The sequence below is a fragment of the Colius striatus genome, chromosome 4 (genome assembly GCF_028858725.1).
Source record: "Colius striatus isolate bColStr4 chromosome 4, bColStr4.1.hap1, whole genome shotgun sequence".
Lineage (NCBI taxonomy): Eukaryota > Metazoa > Chordata > Aves > Coliiformes > Coliidae > Colius > Colius striatus.
In genome coordinates this window covers 62,876,811-62,901,905 of record NC_084762.1, presented here as the reverse complement: position 1 = coordinate 62,901,905, position 25,095 = coordinate 62,876,811, and the positions used below count along the sequence as shown (strand labels likewise).

At 40.8% G+C, this 25,095-nt stretch overlaps 1 protein-coding gene across 2 annotated transcripts in view; it reads left to right on the top strand.

The window, feature by feature from the left end:
• The window catches only part of NCOA2 (nuclear receptor coactivator 2), a 196,106-nt gene extending 171,277 nt beyond the window's left edge, over positions 1–24,829 (top strand). For both annotated transcript variants that reach the window (XM_061994944.1, XM_061994945.1), the window contains exons 17-24: positions 881–1,046; positions 2,654–2,932; positions 4,447–4,524; positions 5,097–5,337; positions 7,078–7,255; positions 9,494–9,692; positions 15,143–15,232; positions 21,140–24,829. In XM_061994944.1, coding sequence (XP_061850928.1) covers positions 881–1,046; positions 2,654–2,932; positions 4,447–4,524; positions 5,097–5,337; positions 7,078–7,255; positions 9,494–9,692; positions 15,143–15,232; positions 21,140–21,151 — 1,243 coding nt within the window. In that variant the 3' untranslated portion in view covers positions 21,152–24,829. The remainder of the gene's footprint in view (positions 1–880; positions 1,047–2,653; positions 2,933–4,446; positions 4,525–5,096; positions 5,338–7,077; positions 7,256–9,493; positions 9,693–15,142; positions 15,233–21,139) is intronic.
• The last annotated feature ends 266 nt before the right edge of the window (positions 24,830–25,095 follow it).

Here is a 25,095-nt window from a genome sequence, read left to right as displayed (position 1 = left end):
TACATGAAGTAGAGCTCGTGTGTGAACTTCAAAACAAAAATATGTTATTTGGCTACAGATAAGGAGTTATTTCAGATTTAGTTTGTTTCTTGGTAAATTTTATCCTTTGAGTTTGGAGTAAACCTTTATTCTGCCTTTGTAACTGTGAGTGTGCTTTGCATATAAATTCAGGGGTAAGGTAAACAGGATTTATAGAGCCAGCACACTATCTGACAGTGTCCAAATTCTTGCTGACACCCTTCTGAGGCACATAACCAAGTGCATGAACTGGTACCCAAGTGTGCAATTCCATAAGATGGGTTGAGCTGATGCAGTGTTTTGCTGCAAACAAAAAGGGGAATGTCATTTTCTCCCTGCTCCCCCATGCTTCTGGCCAGCTTTTCCAGATGTTTGGTTTGTGCGAGCTCAGACAGTTCTCAGACCCCTCTGTGACCTCTTCAGCTTGCTTAGTCTGACAGATAACCAATTAAGAAGATTGTCTGTGGAAATCCGTTCTTTTTCTGCTTCTGATTGTATACTTAATCTAACATCTAAAATTCAAAGTCACAATTAATTTTTTTTAAACATACGTGTTCAGTGACTGTGTTCTATGCTCCTCTGTCGACCTTATAACATGAAATCAGCACTTGGGAGTACCTTTGGTGTGCTTGCTTACTTGTTGGTTACACAATGCTCATGGGGCCTTGACAGGCATTAATCATGCTATTTAGTTATTTCTTTGTGTAACATAACTTTCACCCAGAACAGTTTTCTAAACAAAATTGGCAGTGATTAAATAATTTCTGTCTCCACTTGTTAGTTCAATTTGAGTCCTAATCTTCTGACATTATTTCTTGTTTTTCAGCAGCTGTTTTCCAACAATGTGTTCATGTTTTGACAGGCAACCATTTGGCAGCTCACCAGATGATCTCTTGTGTAATCATCCTTCATCAGAGTCACCAAGTGATGAGGGTGCTCTCCTGGATCAGCTTTACATGGCATTAAGGAATTTTGATGGTTTAGAAGAAATCGACAGGGCTCTGGGAATACCGGAACTAGTTAGCCAGGTATATTGGGCATTGCATATATTGTGCATTGTATTGAAAAGATATGTTGTCAAGGTAGAAGTAAAATGTGTATTAGAAAAAAGGATTATAAAACACTTCTTGCAAGCTAGGCTGGAGATTTTGGTCACCTGAGCCCCAGATTTAATCTTCCTTCCTCTCCTCTGCCATGCTTGTCTAGCTCTTCTGCTTCTGACCTGTGCTGAGCTACTTCACTTTATGTAACAAACCTAACCAAAGTAAAAAAAAATAACAAACTGTTGTTTATCTGGTGGTCAGAGGAACAACTGTGGAAGACAGGTAAGGTCACAGCCAGCAACAAGGTATAGGAAAGAAGAAAAAGAATATGAAGACCTGGGAGCAGAGGAGCAAGGGCAAGATCTTTATATGATGGAAGCAACAAGCTTTTGCATGAGCAGACCTGTAACATGTGATTTCACTCATAGCTTTTCCCTTAATTGATTAATGTGTTACGGGAAAATTTTCACCTGACGCAGCTGATTTGATTCCAAGCACTTAAAACTGTATTTTTTTAATTGTGAACATGCTTCCTAAATTTTGCAGCATGAATTCATTCTATCCTTTTTCATCTTTTTTTTTTTCTCTGCAGTTAATTTCTAGTGGCTTTCAGTTTTTTTCTTGTCCATTTCAGTCTTATATGATGCAAGAAATGTGGTAAAATAAAAACTAAAAAATGGTAGGGGGGGAGGGAAATTAGCACTTTATGTTTCTGACACCACAATTACCAAAAACGACTGTAGGTGTCTCTATAATGATTTAATATTCTCAGAGAAGTCTATAATACCTGTTTGATTTCACAGCACTCATCAACATCCTGAGCATAAGTTCTGAATTAACTCTGCATTTTACATATAAAATAGGACCAATGAAACCTTGTTTTGGATATGAGAAGACTATTTTCAAGCTTATTTGGTACAACACAGAACTTGATGAGGTGTGAAGTTGGAGATATAATTTATTGGTGAACTTCAGTTTTGCAGTGTGAAACTTCCATGCAATGTGACATAGCTTTTAGAGTACTACCAAAAAAAAGTTTGCTATTAAAGTAGAAATATGCTGATAGATAATCAGTTTGTGCAAAAGTGTCCTGAAAGAATTTGGACACAAATTGTTCACATTAGTATTAGTTTCAGATATCTTTATTTGAAATAATTAATTTTAAGATAGTGGTAAAAATGTACTTTCTCATATTTATTCATTTGTAACATTGTTGAATTTATCTCAGATTCAATGGCAAAAATATACTGGCATCATTTAATTCACAATTTTTTCTACAGCATTTTTCATTTCAAGCTTTTATTCATTAGTGAAGTGGTACAATGGCTGCATTAATAACATGACAATGACTGTGGGTCTTTGTTTAGAAAAAGAAAAGAGGAGGAGCTAGACATGAATGTGCTTAGACACTCAAAAATACAGTCTTTCAATTTTAAGTTTTATATTTAAGTAAAGAAAATGTCTGTAGTTTTCTGTTTAACAACATTCACATGCAAGAAGGCTGGTTTTGCAGGGTGCCTGTACTAGTCTCGTATAATCTCGTGCAAAGCCACGCCCTGCCAACCGTTCCTATTGTTCACCGATTTCCACAGAGCCAAGCTGTGGACCCGGACACCTTCCCCAGCCAGGAGTCGGGCATCCTGATGGAGCAGAAGACACCAGTGTTCCCCCCGCAGTACACGGCACAGGCTCAGATGGCGCAGGGTAGCTACGCGCCCATGCAGGATCCCAGCTTCCACCCCATGGGACAGCGCCCAGGATATGCAGCCCTGCGCATGCAGCCCCGGCCTGGCCTCCGGCCCGCCGCCATCGTGCAGAGCCAGCCCAACCAGCTGCGCCTGCAGCTGCAGCACAGGCTCCAGGCACAGCAGGTACACCCTCTTCCCTGCCCCTTACATGATGCTCAGCCTTAGAATCATAGAGTCACAGAATGGTAGGGATTGAAAGAGACCTCTAGAGATCATCTAGTCCAACTCCCCTGCTAAAGCAGGACCACCTAGATCAGGTCACACAGGAACATGTCCAGGCAAGTTTGAAAACCTCCAGAGAAGGAGACTGCTAGGGCTCACTCACCCTCCCAGGAAAGTTTTCCCTTGCATTTAAGTGGAGCTTCTTGTGCTTCAGCTTTTGTCCATTACCCCTTGTCCTGTCACTGGACACTACAGAAAAAAAGTGTTGCCCCATCCTCCTGACATACACTCTCCAGATGCATATAAATATTATCGAGATCCCCCCACAGTCTCCTCTTTTCTAGGCTAAACAGCCCCAGATGCTGCAGCCTTTCCTTGTAAGAAAGATGTTCCAGACCTCTGATCATCTTGGTGGCTCTCTGATGGGCTCTCTCCAGAAGTTCCCTGTCTCTCTCTAGCTGGGGAGCCCAGAACTGAACAGAGTACTCCAGATGAGCCCTCACCAGGGCAGAGTAGAGAGGGAGAGGAGAACCTCCCTTGACCTGCTGGCTGTACTTTTCTTAATACAGCCCAGAATACCATTGGCCTTCTTGGCCACAAAGGCATATTGCTGGCTCATGGTTAGTTTGCTGTCTACCAGGACTCCTAGGACCCTCTCTGAAGAGCTAATTTCCAGCAGGTCAACACCCCATCTTGTTCCAAACAGACCAGGTCTTAAGCATGTACTCTGTTTTATGGTAGCCTAATTCCACTTTCCAACTAAAACCACTAGCCATAACAATTTTTTGCCAAGACAATACCTTGCACCTTCTCTTTTTTGGTCTTTTTTTTTTCATCTTTCTTTCTGTAATAGCTGTGCACGAATGTGCCTAGTATTTAAACCTAAGTCTCACTAGTTTTTTAGGCAAGGCTACAGTGGTGCTTTTTGTTATGCAAGTTTTTTTCTGTTTATTATCTCTTGATTCTTCCATCAATCTAAGGACCTGCATCCTTTTTTTTTTTTACTTTAGCCTTGGTCAGCTTTTGAGGATCATTATAAGTTGTTGTTACTTGTTTCATCTTTATATATGTTTGTAGCACTGTAAATAAGATGTTAATGCTATTCTAGTGGAGGAGGGAGGATCATTTCTGCCTTCAAACATCAGGATAAGGACTAATTCAGAGTAAACCTCAACAATCTAGTCCTAAACTCAAAAAGGGTAGAAACTGTAAAGACCTGTTTGGAAAACAGCTTAGTGCCTCTGTTATTTTTATGATGTATTATCTCCTTAAGAAACTGGAATTTGTGAATAAGAATAGGACTTAAGCAAGAAAACTAGTCCCTGCTTGAATATGTAAAACTAAATCCTCAAACCAGCTGATTGGGAAATAGATGTAAATACTTCTCTATATGAAATTTCCCTTTTCTTGTTTTCCTTTTGAAAACTTTCAGGGTTTAGTGGATTTTGTTATTTGGTTGATTTCTTTTTCTGTAGAATCGGCAGCCACTGATAAATCAGATCAGCAGTGTCTCCAACATGAATCTGTCTTTGAGACCTGGAGTGCCAACACAGGTGAGAAAGACAGTACTTTTAATTTAAAAAAAAAAAAAAAACAAACAACAAAACCAAACACTTTGTTTTCTTCTTTGTCTCCCCAAGTAATTTAGTAGCAATGCTATGTGGTAAATGCATACAATAAATTCTAAAGCTCAAATACAAATAATGCAGTCCATATAATAAGAAGTGTTGGACTGTTTTATTTCTGAGAACATTCCCCATATTTACACTGGGTGGATGGTTGTTTACTAGAGATAGAACATAACTGTATTTTTAACCAAGCTTCTCATTTCCCAGAGATGATTTTTTTTTTTCCCCCTTTTGTAAATGAGCCACTCTATTTGCAATTACAAATTGATGCAACATTAAACACTGCTATTATTTCAGTTAGTGACTCTTGCACTGTTGGAAGTCTTTCCCAGCAGAAGTATTAACAGGATTATTTTCTCCCATTTAATATTGTTGTTAGTTGTGTGGTGGGGTTGAATCAGATCTGGCAGTCTTCCAGATTGCTCTAGTGGGGATGCTTCCCCTGGTCAGGCTGCCTCCAGAGGAGTTGTTGACGGGTGACGGTGTTGTCCCTGCAGGGCCCCATCAACGCACAGATGCTGGCGCAGAGGCAGCGGGAGATCCTGAGCCAGCACCTGCGGCAGCGGCAGATGCAGCAGCAGCAGCAGGTGCAACAGCAGCAGCGGACACTGATGATGCGAGGGCAGGGCCTGAGCATGACGCCCAGCATGGTGGCTGCCGGCGGCATACCTGCCACCATGAGCAACCCACGCATCCCACAGCCGAATGCACAGCAGTTCCCATTTCCTCCAAACTACGGTACTGTTTCCACCCCTGTGATGCATCTCAGCAGTCCCAACTCTCCTGTTTTCCCCTCACAAAAGCTGAGTCCAAGCACCCTCCCACAGCCTCTTGCCTGGTTCCCTAGGAATTATGGGAAATGTGGAGCTTTGGGCCTCTTTGGAGTCCTAAAATGCAACATAGTACCATCTGCCCTTCTGGCTCTAGCACCACATGTTCTTCAAGCATTGATCTTGGTTTTCAACAGTAGTGGAAGTGAGATGTGTGTGGTTGCTTATAGGTGTAGATACATGCAGACAGAAGTGTGTTGGCATACACAAACACAGATATGTGTACATAATTGCTCGATAGACTCAGAATTTCAAGTGAACTAAACAAACCAATATGCATATTAAAAGTGCAGATGAGGAAAACTTGTGAATTGATGCTGGCAAACAGCAGAAAGTAACCAGAAGCAGAGCTGTACGTATTTTTTTTCCTAATTTTGATAATGATATATTGCTTAAATACCAGACAGATTCTTCCCAAACAAAGCTAATTCATCTGTACGTTGCAATGTAAAACAAACAACTAACTATTGGATTTAAGTAATATAAATTAACTTCAGATAAGGCATTCACTTCCCCATCCTTAAACCTGTGTTGAATACAATAATAAATACCATTTTGTTTGTATTTTACAAAGCTGCGTGCCACTTTGTTCTCGGCAGTTACCTCTACCTAGTTATTGTTATACAGCTTCTTTATTACATAAGTATTACATAAGTCATATTTCAATTGTATTAAATAATATGTTATGTGCAAGTTCTGCAGATACAACAAATTATGTCCATCCAATTCTAAAATCGCTCTCTACTCTTACTGGTCTATTACTTTTTACACTAGTTTCTAAATAATAATAGTGCTTTCCCTCCATGTATTTGCAATTGCTTTATGAAAAAGAAGAGACATTGTACTATTCCTGTTTTATGACACAAAGATACAGAAAAGTTAAGTCACAGAGACAATGAATATAAGAATAGATTTCATATCACCAATTCTTATCCTGGCATTAAGAGTAACTTGAGTATGTGACTGGCATTTTTCAGCTTAAATTACGTTTTCCTTGCATGACTTTATAAAAGTTATCAAATACTTCCACAAAATGGCATTACCTGTTTTTTCAGGGACACTGAAGTAGAGATCCTAAAGTTCTAAGAACCTTAGAAAAAGAATGAAATTACAGACAGAAGCAATATGCTTTATTTGTCATTTTTAATTCAGTCTCTGGGAAGGAAGAAAAAAGAAAGTCATCAATGTTTTTCTTTTGATCTGTAGAGGGGAGAGACCACTTGTGTGGTTAGGACACACAGGTAGCTAACATACTTTTTCAAAATAGGATGTTTTTAGGGGGTAGAGGAGTCTGTGGTCTATTGCTTCTCCTTCCTTCTTCCTTCTCTGGCTGTAGGGTCCGCGTGGTCGCCTCCACCTTGTATCACTCTTACACCTCCTGCCAGCACTTCAAATTCCCGTCCCCTAAATAGTGATCAGAGGCGCCAGTTTGGCCCAGCCAGGCCAGAGGTGGGTCTGAACCCAGGAGCCAGGGAGAGTTCACAAACTCTTTACTGGGTCTTCACTGCAACCTGCTCCCCGTTACCAAGCAAAAGCTGATCTTTGCTAAACCAGGACAGTGACATAAATAGGACTGTGTAAAGAAATGCCTACAAGTATGAGCTCCTGTCTCAACAGTGGCTAAATTTCTCTTTTTCTTTTTCTTCAGGTATTAGTCAGCAGCCCGATCCAGGCTTTACAGGGGCCACCACTCCTCAGAGTCCACTGATGTCCCCAAGACTGGCTCATACTCAAAGCCCCATGATTCAGCAGTCTCAGGCTAATCCTGCCTATCAGTCCTCTACGGAGATGAATGGGTGGGCACAAGGGAATATGGGTGGAAACAGGTAAATCTAGAACAAAGCCAAAATAAATATGCAGAGTAATGGTGTCATTTATGATCTATACTTATTTATGGGGTTGTTTATATGTAATTGTTTGCTTGTCTGTTTGTTGTCAACTATCTGTCTGAAAAGAGATTTCTTTTCAATTTGGCTTGACAAGTTGGTTTAAATTCTGTCTTCATACAAGGCAAAGTGAGTGCATAGCTAAAAGACCTGTATCCACACAATGCATTGCATTATCTGCAGTAACTGATAAACCACTCTGTGTCCTTAAGAAGCACCTGTGCTGCACAGTGATCTCCAGCCCCTAATGTTTGTGTGGATGCATTTCTTCTGCATACAGTTTTCCTGTTGTGCTCCCACGCTTCTTTCCACATGGCTGATCAGCTGAGCTGGAGCCTCCACATTCCCCACTGCTCTGGAGCTTGGTGACTGGGTATCACTTCCCACTCTAAACACTGGAGTGCAACCAGGTTGAGTCCATTAGTGCTTGCACATACTGAGAGTCAGCATATAACTGCCATTCTCCAAGAGCTTTGTAGCATGCCTCATGCACGCAGTCACCTTTTCAGTTGAGGCCCATGCCCCAGCCGGTGTAGCTCTAATGATCAGTCTGTCCTCGATGAATGATTTGATGTTGAACATTCTATCAGGAGGCAGCCATGAGCTTCCAGATGGCAATGATCTGTGCTTTTCAATGGAAGATGGGAGGAGCTATCAGGTTGGTGTATAGACTCTGTTGCTTGATAGTGATTGCACACAGTTGCTAGCACAGTGCATTTGTCATCCTGAAGTTCTCAGGCCAATGTTACTATCCCAGTGCAGTGACAAATCTTCTTCCCAGTGGTTGACAAAGATTTAATAAACCTAAACCACGACTGTGTCAGTGATGAGGCTGACCTAAGTTAAGTTCCCCTTAAAACACTAGACTTTTATCCCCATCTTTGTCCACACCTCTTCCTCAGTGTCTTCCTGAAGCATCTGCAGGAGGCATAGTTACCACTGTCATGGCTTCTGCTGAAACAGCAGCAGGGGCAGCTCGATAAGACTAACGGTTGGCTTGCCATGCTGCAGCTCTGCAGTGGAGATACATCAATGGCACTTACACAAGCCACTGAGTATTCACAATAATCTGTAGTGTACTGTTTCAGCCACCCAGATAACAGCTTAAGAATGGGGTTAGGTGCCCTGAAAAGACATGAAATTGGAACATGAACGAAGAGAATGGTGGGATTTTCTGCATTTGGTGCTGTGCCCAGAATGCTGTTGCACTCCACCACGTCTCACAGTGCACAGCAATAGCCTAACAGTACCCAAGGGCAAGGTGTTAACCCTGAAACATTTCCTCAGCTGTCGGAGCAGTGCTCCACACTGGGAAGTACATGTCAGCCATTGGTACAGAGGCAGTTACTGCTTGCCATCTGACACACAGCAACTCTTCCACAGTATCTCCGTGTAACACAGAACCTTTAAACAGTAAAAGGAGTAGTAAAGGCTGGTAATGTAAACAGTGATGTGCAGTTTAGGACATGTAAAAAAGTCTCTCATATGACTTCTGATGTAAGGGGAAGATGCTATCCAGAAAGCACTTTGAATAAAACCTGAGGCAGTTACTCTTCTTTGTATTGTTCTGAAATGGCCTCAGAGGAACATCGAGGGTGATTGTCTTGGACTTCACGTTTTTTCTTACAGTGCCGTATTTTCAAAATCTGATGCAAAGATTTAGTATATAAATTTCAACACAATTGCATGCCTATATCTGTGAGCCCACTTGCCATGTACAAATCTGGTATTCATATGTGCAAATAGCCTCTTTTGCAAAAAGAAAACTTACTAGAAGAGATCCAATTTCAGCTCAACGGTCCTGTGCTGTGCTAACACAGGCAGAAGAAAATGGTGTTTTCCCTTCCCTCCAAAAGTTAGTTTCCCAGACATATTTAAAATGCATACAAGGCTCATTTAGACAGCTCATCAGCTGTTATGGCACACTCATAACAGATTTGTACTCTGCCATAGTTGCACACACAAAGGCATGCATTTTTGTGCACAGACACAGAATCTTACATTTTGAAACTGTATTCCTTAAACATTAATGCAGCTGAAAACTAGCCTTTTCCTTTGAAGTTGGAATAAATTACAGTAGATACAGATTCTGGCTTAAGAACATTAGAAAGATAATAGTTTCTTAGTGGCTTCAGCATTCTAAGTCTGACACATTGCTTTTTCCATTCCTTGCTGTAGCATGTTTTCACAACAGTCCCCACCACATTTTGGGCAGCAAGCAAGCACCAGCATGTACAATAATAACATGAACATCAGTGTATCCATGGCAACCAACACAAGTGGCATGAACAACATGAACCAGATGACAGGGCAGATCAGCATGACCTCAGCGACCTCTGTGCCTACATCAGGGTTGTCCTCCATGGGTCCTGAGCAGGTGAGAATTTAAGGATGTGAGATGACAGCCAGAGGATTTGCTTGGGCTTTCAGTAGTTTTTTCTGCAGGTCCCCTGCATTGGGCTGTAACTGCTGTAAGCCGTTACGTTTCTTTTACTGGTTGTCTTGGGAAATGGTGATGTTGGAAAAAGCTTTGTTTTTAGCTCTGCACTCAGATAAAGAAGGTGACAGATGAGGTAGAGAGCAATTTTTTCATCTAAATTTCCCATTTTGACCTCACACCAGTGTATCTAGCATGTGTAGTTGGTCCTGGATTTCCATGGAAAGCACGTGCTGATCTCACTCCTGTTCTCAGTAGGTAAGTTTCTGTAGCACAGTTGAACGTCACCCGTGCCCCTGCTAATTTTCTCAGCTAGGCTAGGACTGAACGGCAGGCAGCTGTTTCCTAGAGATAAGAGTGAAAGGTGCTGGTGTGGGCAGTGTGTGGAAGATGTTTCTACTGCCAGTGTTTGTAATACTAGAAAATTAGCAGTCAACTACAGGAGCTATCAAGCTGGCACGTCACAATCACAAAACCTACTCTTCCTGTAATGTGGTATGTATAAAATAAGTTGCTAAATCCATAGGTAAGTAAGCTGTTCTTTTCTGCCAAGACAGGGTTTACATGCTCAAGTTATATTTGAGACTGCTACTTAGAGTATCTGAAATAAGGTCTGTTCACCTGCAATTAAATTCTTGCAATACATTAATAAGTATTTGACAAACAAGTCCTCTTAATTAACAGGGTCATATGTTTGTTTCAGAGTTGAACTTACGTTTGTTCAAAACACATGCTTGAAATTATAGACTTTTCTTAGAAATATTAGCAGGAAAGTATCTCTTGTGTCTTCAGGCTGTGGCTCCTGCTATGGTGGACGATATCATAAACTTTTTCTGAGACCATGGTGTTGCAGTTTAAAGCTGGATATATTATTAGCCTGTTAACGTATGTCCTTTTTCCAGTCTAAATTTGATAATGAAGTATTTGCTTTTCCAACATTGCCCTTTAGCCTAAATAGCCTGTATTTCTTGTATTTTAGAATTTAGTAGTTTGAGTAGTCTGTCAACATTATGGTTTTTTTATATATTTTGAGATTGTAGGATTTTTTTTGTTTGGATTTCTTGTTTTTCCCTGTAAGTTAGCAAGCCACAGTCTCTTCTTGTAAACTTTTAATTCCCTTCACTTTTCTGCACCTGTTCCAATTTGAATCAGTATTTCCTAAGCACCACAACCACGTGCGTAACACTAGTTCTTCCTTATTTCTTTTGGAATACTCTGACAGATATAGCTCCAAATCCCATTTGTCTTCCACAGCTGCCATGTACTGGTGATCTGAAGTAATTTTGATACTCCCAAATCTGTTACCTTCTCTGATATTCCCAGCTGCTAAGCTCAATTATAGCAGACTTTTTTATTGGTATTAGTTCCTAAGTGCATACTGTTGCACACATTTGATGTAGTTAAACAATCATAAAACAAAAAAAAAAAAAAAAGAGTGGGAATTTCTCAATGACAGCTCACTCCAGGAACCTGAATTGAGAATCGTGCATTGTAGAAACAGAGCTGGTTTTATTTCAAAGATTTCCGTGCAGACTACTGTTTCCACTGGCACAGTTGTCTCATTGCTTTTCCTTCCTGTTGGACTACAAGATCTTATTTCAAGGTAGCATTTATCTAACTTTCAGTAAGTTGAATAGACTGAGGTTCTTCATCCATCTCAACATTTGTTTTTCAGCCCATTAGTCCCTTTTGTGGATCTGCTTTAATCTCCATTGTTGTAACCTTCTTCTAGAAGTATGAATAGAGGAACTAGAGATGCTGATTAAACAGTGACTGCACCAAGGTGACTGTATAGAGTCAAGTTCAATGCGTGGGTTGCCTTGGCTCTGTTGGAGACAATGTTGCACTGGAGAACACTTTCTGAAACCCTTATGATGATCCCCAAATCCGCCTCAGCACGTTCTACATAGCTGCAAAACTTGCATTGTTTGTTCACAGATGCATTGCCTTCCTTTTGTCTATATCAAATTACATTTCTTAGCTTGAATCCGTTTAACCAAAGTGCTGTGGCTCATTCTGTAACAGTAACCTGGTTTACTCCTGGTTTACCACCCCAGCACTATGTCATCTGCAGAGTCTGCAAGCACAGGTTTTATGTTTCATCTAGGTCAGAAGTGACCAGCTGACAGCTGAGGGGCCATTTCTGAGCCACAAGACAGTAATTTTTAGTCCTCAGGAATGTTTGCTGTATTGCTTCATATTTTCTTTTCTGAGAGACACGACTAAGTAAAAATGTATATTTCGATACAGATTTCTCTTTTTTTCCAGTTTGCAGGGCATAGTGGTTTACAACTTGACATCTGTGTATTTAGCAATGGGCCTAGGCAGTGCTGAACCTTTTCTTAGAACTGCTGGCTTTCAAAATTACTACATTTTCTTTAATTCTGCTGACTGTTGCCACCTCACCTCTGTTTTTTCTTAGTCACCTACATTTTTACTTACTTCATCAGTGCCATTTTTTTTCCATGACATATATTTTACCTTCACATGCTTATCTCACCACAGTAAATAACAGGGGTTACGCTACAAATGTGATCCAGCTTTTGAATAAAAACTTAATACTTCTCATGTATTGGATGGTTTTGGAATATGTCAGCAAAAAGCTGTGCCTGGGCTTACTTACCTGGTGAGAAGCCAAGTACATTACATTTGATACCAAACAATTTTGTTTGGCTCTGTCTGCTGCCTCTTTGTGGCATTATACTGTATCTTACAGACATATCCAGAGCTCAGAAATGCTAAGCTTGGTGATTTATCTGCTCGTACTGTTGTATCTCCAAATTCTTTTGTTTATTACCTAGGGTCTCAGCATCACCAAGTGAAAAGTGAAGATTATATCCAAAGTGGAGTTGCTGTTTATGATACTTAGAGGCTCTTATTTACTTGAGGAGAGACTCTTTTGTTTACTTGAGGGATCAGACCTTGTCTCATTATCTTCTTCTTCCTTATAATTACGTTAAATGACATAAAGCTCTTCAGGCTGCTATTCCTAGTGTGTCTTTTAGGAAGCTGCTACCAGGAATGCTGAAATGCTAGCTGCCAGGTCTACAGGTTCCTTTGGTAAGAACAGTTTCCCCAGGCATCAAGAAAGTCTAAACTTTCCCAGTGTTGCACTATGCACACAACTTACTGTGTCTTTGTCATCATGTTCTTGATTGCATAGTGGGCTAATGTCATGTTTTCACCTGTTACTTTGCATCGTGGATCCATGTTATCCCCTCAGAGTAGATGTTTATTAATCTGCACAGGGCAGTACTCCCCAGGCCAAAATTATCATGGCAGCTACCAAGGGTTATCTTGAAATAGTATTTTTATATTATTCAACATGCTGGATGAAAAGAGCTCTGGACTGGTAGAAAATCTTTCTTAGTAGACATCTTGTATATAACTCTGCTTTATTAACAGGAGGCTGTATTAGTGTCCTTAATTGCAAAGTAATTGTAAAACATCTGACTTATTTAAGTCAGATTTCATATCTGATAACACCACTAGACTTGTCTTCAGAAAATTATAAAAACCCTTCAATTTCTTTGTCCTTCTCTGAGCTTCTCTGATGGAATGGTTATTGCAGTTAGAAAAATTAACAAGTGAATGAGGGAGTGTTTTATTTTGAGGACTTCTGAAATGAACATACTCATGTAACAAAATGGTAGACAGAGATGTTTTTTATTCATCTGATACCATGCCAGTCAAGATTCCTGCATCATCCCTGCAAAGGGATTCTTTAGGAACTTTGCTGATGTCTTTACTGCTTTTGTGCTGTTCAATCTGCAGATATGTTCCTTTTCCATACCTATTCTAACTGCCATGATGCAAATTATGCAGTCATCTTTGTTCAGAAACTGTTGTTGATTCAGTATACAGTTTTGGGATTTTTTTCTGCTTTTTGTTTTTTCCTTTGTCTGCTGGACATAAAGAAAGGGCATTTGTGCCTTCACGTTCTGATGAATGTTAATCAATAGCAGAAAACACATTTCAAACGTGGATTTTGTAGTTTAGTCAAATGTATATAGATAAAGCTGCAAAGCTGTCTAATCTCTTTCTTTCCAAACAAAATAGTGTGTTTCTGTTCCCTTCTGATTTAAATGTTCACATTCAGGTTTTTAAATCTGCCTATTTGTATTAAGGTGCAGAAAGCATTAATTACTAGGAGACTTGCAGCACTTAATCAGTTTCTTCAGAGTTTAAATTTCTATGGCAAAAATATTTTAAGGTTTTAACCTTTCCTATTGAACTGCAGTCTTGTCTCTGGCAGCATTTGAAACCACCTCTTTAGGTGGTTGCATGTGATTGCATTTAGCTTAGCAATGTTTTGCAAAGTCAGTGAATAGTGACAGAAATCAGTCAGGGGACCTGAAATGGGAAGACAGACATTGGTGTGGTAAATTCAAGACAGCAGCAGTTTACTGTAGCTGAAGTGAGGTAGCGCAGCAGAAGAATCTCCTCTCCTTGGCAACACGAGTCTCCTAAAGAGCAGATGACATAGAAAACATCTTTTTCCTTCCAGCAAAATCTGGAGGGGCATATCTGCACTATTACCACATACATCTACTCTGAGGGAGGTAATAGAGAAAACTGAGTCAACAAAGACTCACTAGGAAGAGGTTTCTTTCCCCATAAAGCTTTGAGAAAAGATGGATTTTCTAATATTTCAGAACCTTGCTGAAGGGCTGTGTTTAGTATTTTATACCAGTTCTTACATGGTGAGATTAATCCCTGGATTAAGAAAGCACTGCTGTAAATTTGGCAAGCCACTCTTTCCACATAACTAAGCATGAAAGACCCTTTAGTTGTGTTAGAAATACACAGCTTCAATACTTTCCTATGGCTATGTTCAGAAGTTGTTGAGACCATCCCTTTAGGAAAGCATGCTGCTGCACGTTTTCCTGTTCAGTCCTATCTTTCTCCCATTGCTTACGAGCAGAAAAATTGGTGTTATTAAAATGAAGTCAGTAGTACAATTCAGCCTACATGTTATATCATCAGGGTTTGAAAAAACTGTGGTGGTTTGCAAGTAGAAGAGCAATGTGTTATTGAGGTTAGGAAAGTAGTTTCACATTTCTGCTCTCAGGACTTTCATAGCAGGCAGGCCTCTTCAAATAATGCTGACCTAATTTATGAAGCCTGCTTTGTAAAAGGTGCACAAGGGTCATAGTATCAGGAATTAAATCTTTGTTGTTGACTATGAAGCAGAATAATATGAGTCAAATGTATGTTGTGGAAGAAGTGTGCTCAGCTATATAGTCACTTCCCTGGTTCCAACATTATCTCAAAAGTGGTTATCAGTCTATGCAAGTAGCATAGTGATTTATAATGCTTTTTTTTTAACTCCCAGCCCTCTTCCCAATTTAGGTTCTAATTCATTCTTCTTAACATCTTGTCACCAATAGGTTAATGATCCTGCTATGAGGGGAGGCAATCTTTTTCCAAACCAGCTGCCTGGAATGGATATGATAAAGCAGGACGGAGATGCAACACGGGTAAGAAATAGCATCCCTACGCGTACAGAAGTGATTGAACTATGGAGTGGTCTAGAATGGATCCACTATCTTTTTGCTTTCAAAGTTAAAAATACCCAGAGTAATAGTAATTAAGGCTTTTGCAATTAATTGTTTTTAATTCTGCTTTTGGTGGTATTGAGTTCCCTGTCTAGATCCCGCTAGCCTCAATGACGTAATACAGAATACTTTTACGTTAAGGGAATACGTTACATTATTGAATTAACAATGAGTCACATTTAATGGACTTACAGTTGTACTTATGTGTATGGACTTACGTGTAGTTGCATTTGCTTTTTACAGAGCAATTACATGACTATTTGCTGACGATGGGCAAGACTTGCTGTTGCTTTATATTTGCGTTGCTGCATGCATAACCCATTTCATGTTTCATCCTGCCTTAAGTATTTTTCCACTTCTCATTGCATTATACTTGGGACACAAGTCTCGTAAATTAATTAGTGTACTACATTCTACACAGTGCCTCACCTGAGAAGACCAGTAGCACCAAACTGTTTTTTACACACACGTTTCCAGCTGACAGGGTAATTAGCATTTACTGTGGTCAAACTCGATTTCTGCTCCAGTCCGTAACGGTACCAAAGGCAAGACACTGTGGAGGTCTGGCGTGTGGCCAAGTAAACGAGGTAGGGGAGATTTTTACGTGCCCCCTCCTCCTCAGTGGAAGGGGGTTTTACGGTGGTAACCTTCCGTTAGCGCGAGCTCGGCAGCAGAGAGACGGTTCCCTGCGCGCGCCGGCGGGGCGGCGCCACCCAGCGGCCGGCGGCGGTCCAGCCCAGAGGGGCCGGGCTGTGGGCGGTGGAGGGGCCGCGGCCGGGATGCCGCCCGCCCACCGCCTGGCCCCGCCTGTGCCTCGGCTTTGCAATCACAAACAGGAGAATTTTGAAGAAAATAAATTTGAATGTTGGGGTATTTTTATTTTTTTTTTAATTCGACTGTATCCAAGGGAATGTATCCAAGGGAATAAAAATTGAGGAAGAAGTAGCTAGCTCGCCAAGAGGGTGTGCTGCCATTCAGTGAGATCTACACTGGCTTGAAAGTTGGGCAGAGAGGAACCTCATGAGGTTCAACAAAGACAAGTGCAGAGTCCTGGGGGACTCTGGAGAGGAACAACCCCAAGCACCAGTACAGGCTGGGGATTGACCTGCTGGAGAGCAGCTCTGCAGAGACAGACTTGGGAATCCTGACTGATAATAAACTGAACATGAGCCAGCAATGTGCCCTCGTGGCCGAGAAGGCCAATGGCATCCTGGGATGAATCAAGAAGAGTGTGGCCAGCAAGTCGAGGGAGGTTCTGCTCCCCCTCTACTCTGCCCTGGTGAGGCCTCATCTGGAGTCCTGTGTCCAGTTCTGGGCTCCCCAGCTAGAGAGAGACAGGGAACTTCTGGAGAGAGTCCAGTGCAGGGCCACCAAGATGATGAGGAAACTGGCACATCTTTCATACGAGGAAAGGCTGTGAGACCTAGAGCTATTAAGCCTAGAAAAGAGGAGACTGTGGGGGGATGTTCATTAACACTTAAAAGTACCTAAAGAATAGATATCAAGATGATGAGCTGACATATTTTGTGTAGTGTCTAGAGACAGGACTAGGGGTAATGGGCACAAGCTGGAACACAAAAAGCTCTACTTCAACACAAAGAAAAACTTCTTTCCTGTGAGGATAAGGGGGCTCTGGCACACGCTGCCCAGGAAAGGTGTGGAGTCTCCTTCTCTGGAGGTCTTCAAAACACACCTGGTATGTGCTGTAGTAGGAGGTTGGACTAGATGATCTCTAGAGGTCCTTTCCAACCCCTACCATTCTGTGACTCTGTGATTCTAACCATACATGCATTTTACTGTCTCTTTTTTGTTGTTGTTGTTGTTGTTGTCTTTTGTTATTTTGTGTGCATATCTTTAAATCTTCCTGGAGAACAATTCTTTTCGCAGCTTCATGGTTCACATGAAAAGACAAATGCCTGTCTCCTAGGGTGGAGGGTCCATGCACAGAGAGAGGCTTTTATGCAGCTGTGTCATGGTCACTTTGATCATTAATAAAAAGATGCAATATGTTCCACTTGAGAAGGAAGAGAGAGTGGATATGACAGAAAAGACTTGGAGACTATGAGAGTGAAGAGAAGTCAGGGAAGAGAGTGCAGGTGGAAGGAAACAAGTGTCAGGTATTTGGACAGGACATCTGAGGGCATTAAAATAATGGGGTCAATACCATGACAATGAGATGGACAGTAGCTATGCACGGCAAGCAGTTTTGGCTCACAACCAGAAAAGCAACTTCTTAACCCTCTTGGATTGCTTTGTTAAGGGTACATTGGACTGCACTCTGATTTTACTTTTATACTATGAATATAGCTTTGTCAAGGGAAAATGTAGGTAGTTTATATGCACTATAAATACATTTTACTGATCTTTGAACTGTAATAGAGGTTAAGTAGCTACTATTTTCATGCCTCTGCACTATAAACTACTCCTGTGTAACTTTTTTAAAGCGTAGGTTGTGTAATGAGAAGGCTGAGGAGAGGATTAATGTGCTTCATACCTTGGCAGTCATGGCTTTAACATATGAAAGATGATAAATTCTTCAGACAAATGATGATAAATTCTTCAGACAAATGAGAAACTCATCTGACAGATTTGAGGGCTTTTTCCAGTGTTTCATAACACTGATCTCAACAATTGCATCATTTAAAGGGATTGGTAACCAAGAAATAATGTGCTGCTTCTGAAACCTGTACAGCTGTGGATGTCAGATCTCCGCATTTACTGCTTTAATTTGTTTGCTTAGTACAATTTCACTTTGTTATAACATGCTAAGGATAAAACATTTACAGTTTAAGACTTGCAAGGATGATACTAATGTTTAGCAGAGAAGCTGGTTTTAAAATTACTACTTGTGATGGTTTAGCCAGTCATAATAACCAAGTCATAATATCATGAGAGAGAAGCATAATGAGTGGTTTGTGAGTTAAGGACTAAGGACGGAAAGATTGCTCAGTAATTAGCATCACGAGCAAAGCAGACTCAACTTGAGAAGAAAAAGGTTTGATTTATTAAAGGAACAATAAGATCAGTGAGATGAGAAATAAAACTGAATCTTAAAACACCTCCCCCACCCCTCTCTCTTCCCAGGACTCTCCTTCCTTCCCCCACAGTGGCACAGGGCATGTGGTCAGTTCATTACAGATGGACTTTGCCGCTGCTACTTCTCAGGGGGAGACCTCCTCACATTTCCCACTGCTACAGTGTGGAGTCCCTCCCATAGGAGATAGCCCTCATGAGCTTCTTCAACATGGGTCCTTCCCATGGGCTACGGTTCCTCATGAACTGCTCTGACATGTGGCCTCCCACGGGGGCAGCTCCTCACACCCTATCCCAACGTGGGTCATCCACCGGGAGAACAGTCCTTCAGGGACAGACTGCTCCATCCAGCCTGAGTCCCTCACAGTATCACAAGTCCTGACAGCAAGCCTGCTCTGGCATGGGCTCCTCTCTCCCCACAGGCTCCCAGGCCCTGCTGGGAACTTGCTCCAACGTGGGCTTCCCACGGAGTCACAGCCTCCTTCAGGCATCCACCCGCCCCGGCGTGGGGTCCTCCAGGGGCTGTGAGTGGGTCTCTGCTCCCCAGTGGCCTCCATGGACTGCAGGGGCACAGCTGCCTCACCATGGTCCTCACCACAGGTCATAGGGTAGTCTTTCTTCCAAGGCCTAAGCACCTCCTCCCTCTTCTTCTCCACTGACCTTGGTGTCTGTGGAGATATTTTCACATTCTCATTCCTTGTTGCTACCGCAGTTTAGCAACTGCACAGCAACTTCTTCCCCTTCTCCAATACGTTATTCACAAAGGCGTTACCTCCATCACTAATTGTCCAGGCCTGGGTTAGCTGAGGGGTCCATCTTAGAATTGACTGGCATTAGCCCTGTCAGTTACAGGGGAAGTTTCTGGTAGATCTTTATTTAAAGAATCCACCCCTGTAGCTCCCTCTGCTACCAAAAAACCTGGCCCAGGTAAAACCACTACAGTACTGGACAGAGAATTTTCCGTCTCTTTCAAGGCACAAAATACCCTTAATTTGTAGAGCTGAAAATAGCTGCAACTGGAACAGTTTAATATATTATTTTGCTATTGTTGTAACAAATTTGCATTAACTATTTTCACACAGTAAAAGAAAATTTTGAACTTACTCCTATTGAAAAGTAAATATCTGAAGAATACTGTTTATAGCTGAGGTTTTTGACAGGGTTTACCAGTTTAACTTAATACAGTATAGCAGGAATCTTGCAGTCAATGATCTTCGGGGTTTTCAGATTACTTCTCTGCCTGAAGTTGCATACATCAGCCGTGGAAGTTATTCTGAGCAATTTTTCCCATATTTACTGTCAACCTGGAAATGATAATTTGACATACTGCTTTGAAGTCCTGCTTGCTTTGGTTATATCTAAATAAAAAAGATTAAGGGAATGGATTTTTTTCTAGAGGTACACTTATGCCTTCTTTGTCTTATTCCCTCCCTCGTGTATTTTATCACCCTGTGACTCAAATCTTTGTAAAATTGTAGAGACACTGTTTGCTAAATGTCCACTCTGAATAATCAAAAAGCACTAGCAGGTTTCCCAAGCTGCCTCTCAACATTTTAGAAAGAGGAGACAAAGTTTAGCTTGTGTCTCTTAGTCAGGGCATGAGGGATGTGAGTGTGGTGTCTCTGTGCTGTGATGAAGCGAGGAGGAGCAGGACTCACTGTGTAGGCCTCTAGTTGGCTTGAGAGAGCTCCAGCTGCACCTGCCGGAGCTTGCTCTCCTGAATCACTGACTTTCATTCCTGGCACTGACTTTGTCAGTGAAGATACATTTGTAGACCTCATGTGATTGCAGAGGAAAGCGTAGTGAAGTCCAAAGCATGGTGTAGACAGCTTCCAGAAAGCCATCTAGCAGGGTGCACATGGACTGGCGAGAAAGCTGCTTACTGCCAGCAACGTCCCTCAGCAAACAGAGCCAGAAAGCTGCCTACTGCTAGCACTGTCCCTGAGCAAACAGAGCCTTCCTTGCACATGACAGGAGACTTCAAGCAAAGAGCTGCACAGGATACAAGCACCCCAGGGGAGGAGAAAAATGGGTTTGGACTGGATTGGCTCTCTGACCTGACTGACCACAGCACCCCATGGGAGCAGCAGTTTGCAAGGGAAGGCAGGCAAAAGGGCACAGATTGCAGTCAGTGGAAGGGATGGTCATAAAACAACTGTGAAAACCACATCCTGAGGGTTTTTTAAAATCAGAAAATAGAAGACAATCAACGCAGCGGAAACCAGTTTGTATTCTATTTGTGTAAAGACGCTGCAAAGGTATTAAGTATGATGTAAAGAAGAACTCTATGAATCAGTAGCTGAAGCTATTTTTACTTGTTTATTCCATTTTTTTTATTATGATTCTTGGAGGGGAAAGTGAACCAAGGCACTTGTTTCCTTTGAGAGTGATACAGCAGTAACATGGGGAGATTTTGCATATACTTCAAGTGTGAGATTTCTCTGAAACCGTATTGCTGTGCCTTTAGCTGGAATATGTGGGAGGCAGATGATATCAAGTTGTTACAATGTCCATGATAATTGGAATTAATTAAGGACTTAAGAATGCAGTGAAATTAAATCCCCACTGATGTGACGGGAATTAAATCGCAGGTTAGCTGTATCAGTGTACACAAAGAGAAGCCCAGCTTTATAATTTCAAATTAATTTTCAGGTTTGAAATGCATACACCAGCGTACGATCGATGGTGAGTGCTACGGTCCAGCATCCAGCTGCATTCACCCAGCTGACTTCACTTCTGCAAGAGAAAGAATTCGTTTGTTTTTCTCAACTTTTTTTTCTTTTTCCTTCCTTTCAGAAATACTGCTGACCCTGAGGGTGGTTCAGTTGCTCCTTTTTTCAGCTGACTGGGCTTACAGCCCCGAATCCTTACCGGTTTGAAGAGCTGTACCTGAGCGTGGTGCCCGAGCCGAGCTGCCAGCACCGGCCGGCACAGCCGCCTGCTGCTGCCGGGACTCAGCCCTTCCTTGCTGTGGGGAGCCGGGCCGGCGTTGCCAAGGAGCAGCCTCTTCTTTGACAGTCTGAAGCTAGCGTACAGACAGTTGCTCAGTCTGTTCACTGCATTCACCTTAGTGCAACTTAGATCTCTCCTGCGAAGTAAATGTTTGACAGGCAGTTTTCATAAACCATGTCAGATTGAATGTATTTAAATGTATGTATTTAAGGATAAACAACCATGCTCTTGTTCTGTTTCTGTTTAGTTCTAGACCTTGGGTTTTTTTGCTTTGTTTTCCCTGGCTTACTCAGTCTGGTGCAAAGGATTCAGTTCCATCTGAAAAACTGGTGTTTTAGACTAAGGCCTGCATTTTGGGGCGGAGAGGAGGCATGGAGGAGGGTGTAGAAGCAACGTCTGGTACACAAAGAGACCTCCAACGAGTGCGTTCCACTGGCGACGAGTCGGAGAAGATGAACCGATGCAGAAAACTATACAGACCAATTCTGAATGGGGGTAAAGTTCTAAAGCAGATGAAAATCACCCTGTGAGAGGGCTGTTTGTAAGGGGCATTTTGGTTGGGTTTTGTGGTAACGTTTATAATCCAAAAATACAAGTTGGTCGCATTTTTATTTAATTAAATGTCTAACAGTCAGCAAATCCTGATTATTTTTATTTTTTACCTGGCTTTCCTGACCTTTGTCATCTTCCTCTTGTTTCTATTAGAATTCAAAAAAACCCAAAAACCCAAACAGGTTACCCCTTTATTTCTCTAGGTGTGTTTCCAGCAAACTGGACAGCCAGTTACTGGATGCTGAACAGCAAAGTTCCATGGTAATGCATGTACTGATTGATTATGGTAGTGGCAGAATTGGTGCATAATATCAAAGAGCTCAAGATACCTGCTTTAAAGCATGATAATTTCTGGTTCCCATCCCTTAACTGGGAAAATAACAATTCTTGTAATACCTATAGCAGATATCACTACAGACTTCACCACTATCACGTGTTTCTGATTATTTTAAAGCAGTGTGGACTACAAGGACATTTTGTAAGGTACATAAAATCCAGTTTATATGTAAACAAGCAATAATTTAAGTTGAAAACTTAAGTGTTTTACTTGTATAATTTTTGTGAGATATACATGTTGTGAAGTTGATTCCAAATGAGGTACTTCAGTATTAAATTAGATATCTTCTTAGCCGTGTGTGTCTCCTGGAAAAGTGTTTTGTAAAGGATCACAATGCCTTGATTAGACCTAATTTGTAGGCTTGAAACTTCTCATTTTTCTAAACTTTGTGATTCTGCTCATAATGTCATTCAACTAACCTATATTATATGCAGCCACTGTAGGAACCAATTCTTGATTTTTGTATGTTTATATCCTTTCGTAACAAATCTTAGAAAAACTGTTATTAAGCAGGCCACTGTTAGGGGGCGGGGTGTTTTTTTTCTTGCCCACTGTGATTGGAATAATCTTTTACTGAACTGACATCAGTTTCTGAGGACTTGAAACATTAAGAAATTGATGGTTTTGACTTCTGTTTTCTTTCCGCAGACCCTCTAATCCACAGACTTTCTAACCTGAATGCAAATGTTTTACTGTCGTGTAAAATGCAATGCATTTTGTAATATCTCATCAACCATGCCTTTTGGGAGCGGCAGGTTTGTTGCGCTGCCATTTGTTTCAGTTTAGAGGTGGGAGTTCAAATCAAGTAGCAGCTATTCTATATTAAAGTTGAGGAAAATATTATAAAGGTGGTTCAAAATAGGCTGTTTCTGTAGAAGGCTTCTGATGAAAGCCCAGGAAATGGGCTTGGGGACCATTGTCCCTAAGGAGGGCAGTGCCACCATTCCGGAGAAGCATTTTTCAGCTGTCACCGTTCTGTTACGAAACTCAAACAGAATTTTCAGTCAGCTGAGCCATCCTCTTACCTGCTGATGGGAAACCAAAATAGCTGCCAGCCCCGAGCTCCACAGCCTTGTTACTACAATGCCTCTTGTGCGTTGCAATACGTGTCTGACAAAATAGTATTTCTACAAGAAATGTATACATTTGAAGGAATTAACTTCATGCACCACAATGTGTAAATGACTTTTTAAATAATTTTGTTCCTGTCCCATTCTTTTTTGCTTCTTAACCGTGACCTCTGCAGATAGATTATTCTTTTGTCACAGTGGACAAAATACTTTGGATTTGTCCCGTTTCACGACAGACCTGCAAACCCTTGTCATCTGTAGTGATTATGATACTTCTCCATGCATTGCCATTTTGAAAGAAAGGAGATTGTACCTATCATTTTGGCTCCGTTTGGGTTCATCGTGACTTTAGTCGTCTTCTAACTAACGAAAGAGAAAAGTGAGTGAAGGAATCTTCTGATCATATTGATCACTATAGAAACAAAAAAGCCAAATCAATTCCCTTCATTATCAGTATTTTTCATCCTGTATACAGTAAATTTGTCGGAGAAAGTACTTGGATTTTGTTTAATGGAACGATTAATCAGTGTTCTACTTACATTACTAAATGTGAAAGGCGCATAATGTGAAAAATAAGCATATATACATGGTCATACGACCTGTTTAAGTGTTCATGTAATGTGGTAAGTTTAAAAAGTGAAGTGAGCTGTTTTGCTACAATTAATTAATTTGTACTCGATCTTTCAAATATTGTCCCACACCAGTATCCCTTTGGGCCTGTATTAATTAAAAGCAATGTTTTTGCAGTTTATACAATACGTTTTTTAATCTTTGTTTAAAAGCGGAATTCATATGGGCTTAACAGATGAAATGGGTGGCACAGCTCCACTTGCAGAACCCAAAGATACACAATCAGTTTTGAAATGCAACTTAAGCCATTAATTGTTGGTGTGAATTTAAAAAATTTTCTAGTATTTGTATGGTAGTATGCTGCCTAAGAGCAAAAGCATTCTCTGCACAAAAGAAAATTTACTGTAGTGGCTTTGATTTTAATTAGAATTTTCTCCCTGGTGTTTCTTTGTAGACTAAAATGAAATCTTTTAAGTTTCTTACTACAGGTAAAAGCTATGTGCAAGAACCTCAAAATGCTAAAATCTAGCATAATGCCTTAGATCTGTTTTTAAGTCTTGTATATTCCTACATAGCTGTCTGATGTATTATATTTGTATAGTGAATTGTGTACAATTTTGGAATAAGTGCATCGTCACTTAATCTTTAGGTTGTTCAATAGAGATGATGGACACATTTCTTCAAACATTTACTGTCATTTAATTTTTTCCCTTTTTGTCATTTGTGGGTTTTATTTGTACAGGTCATCATGAAGTTGCATCTGAGACGTGTGTGTATATGAAAAGATTATACAAGGGTAAAATTAAGCAATATATAAACTATGGTTCTTCAGGAGAAAGCTTACAGTGTTTCAGGTTGTGATTTATTTTCAAAACAGAGTTGACTCTGAACATCACTTTGTTCATCTGCATTGATGTTTGTATTTCTAGTGTGAGCAGTTTATGCAAAGGTAGATATATTCAGAGAAATTTTAAATACATTTATGCAACTTAATATTGCTTTGCTGATGCTATTTGCTTATTTGATGTTAAATAATGCTATTGTAAATAAAGAATTCTGTTGTTATTGCATCATTTAATAAATTTTAATGCCTTCGGGTTTTACATGGCTTTAGAGATTTCAACGTGTTTCTGTTGTGTCTTAATTTATTCATAGATGGATTGGTAAGTTTTATAAAGACAGCAGGCTTCCTGTGTTGCTTAAGGCTTTTATACATTCCAACTAGTTGTTACTCTCATCCTTTTATCTTTATAGTGCTATAATAATTAAAA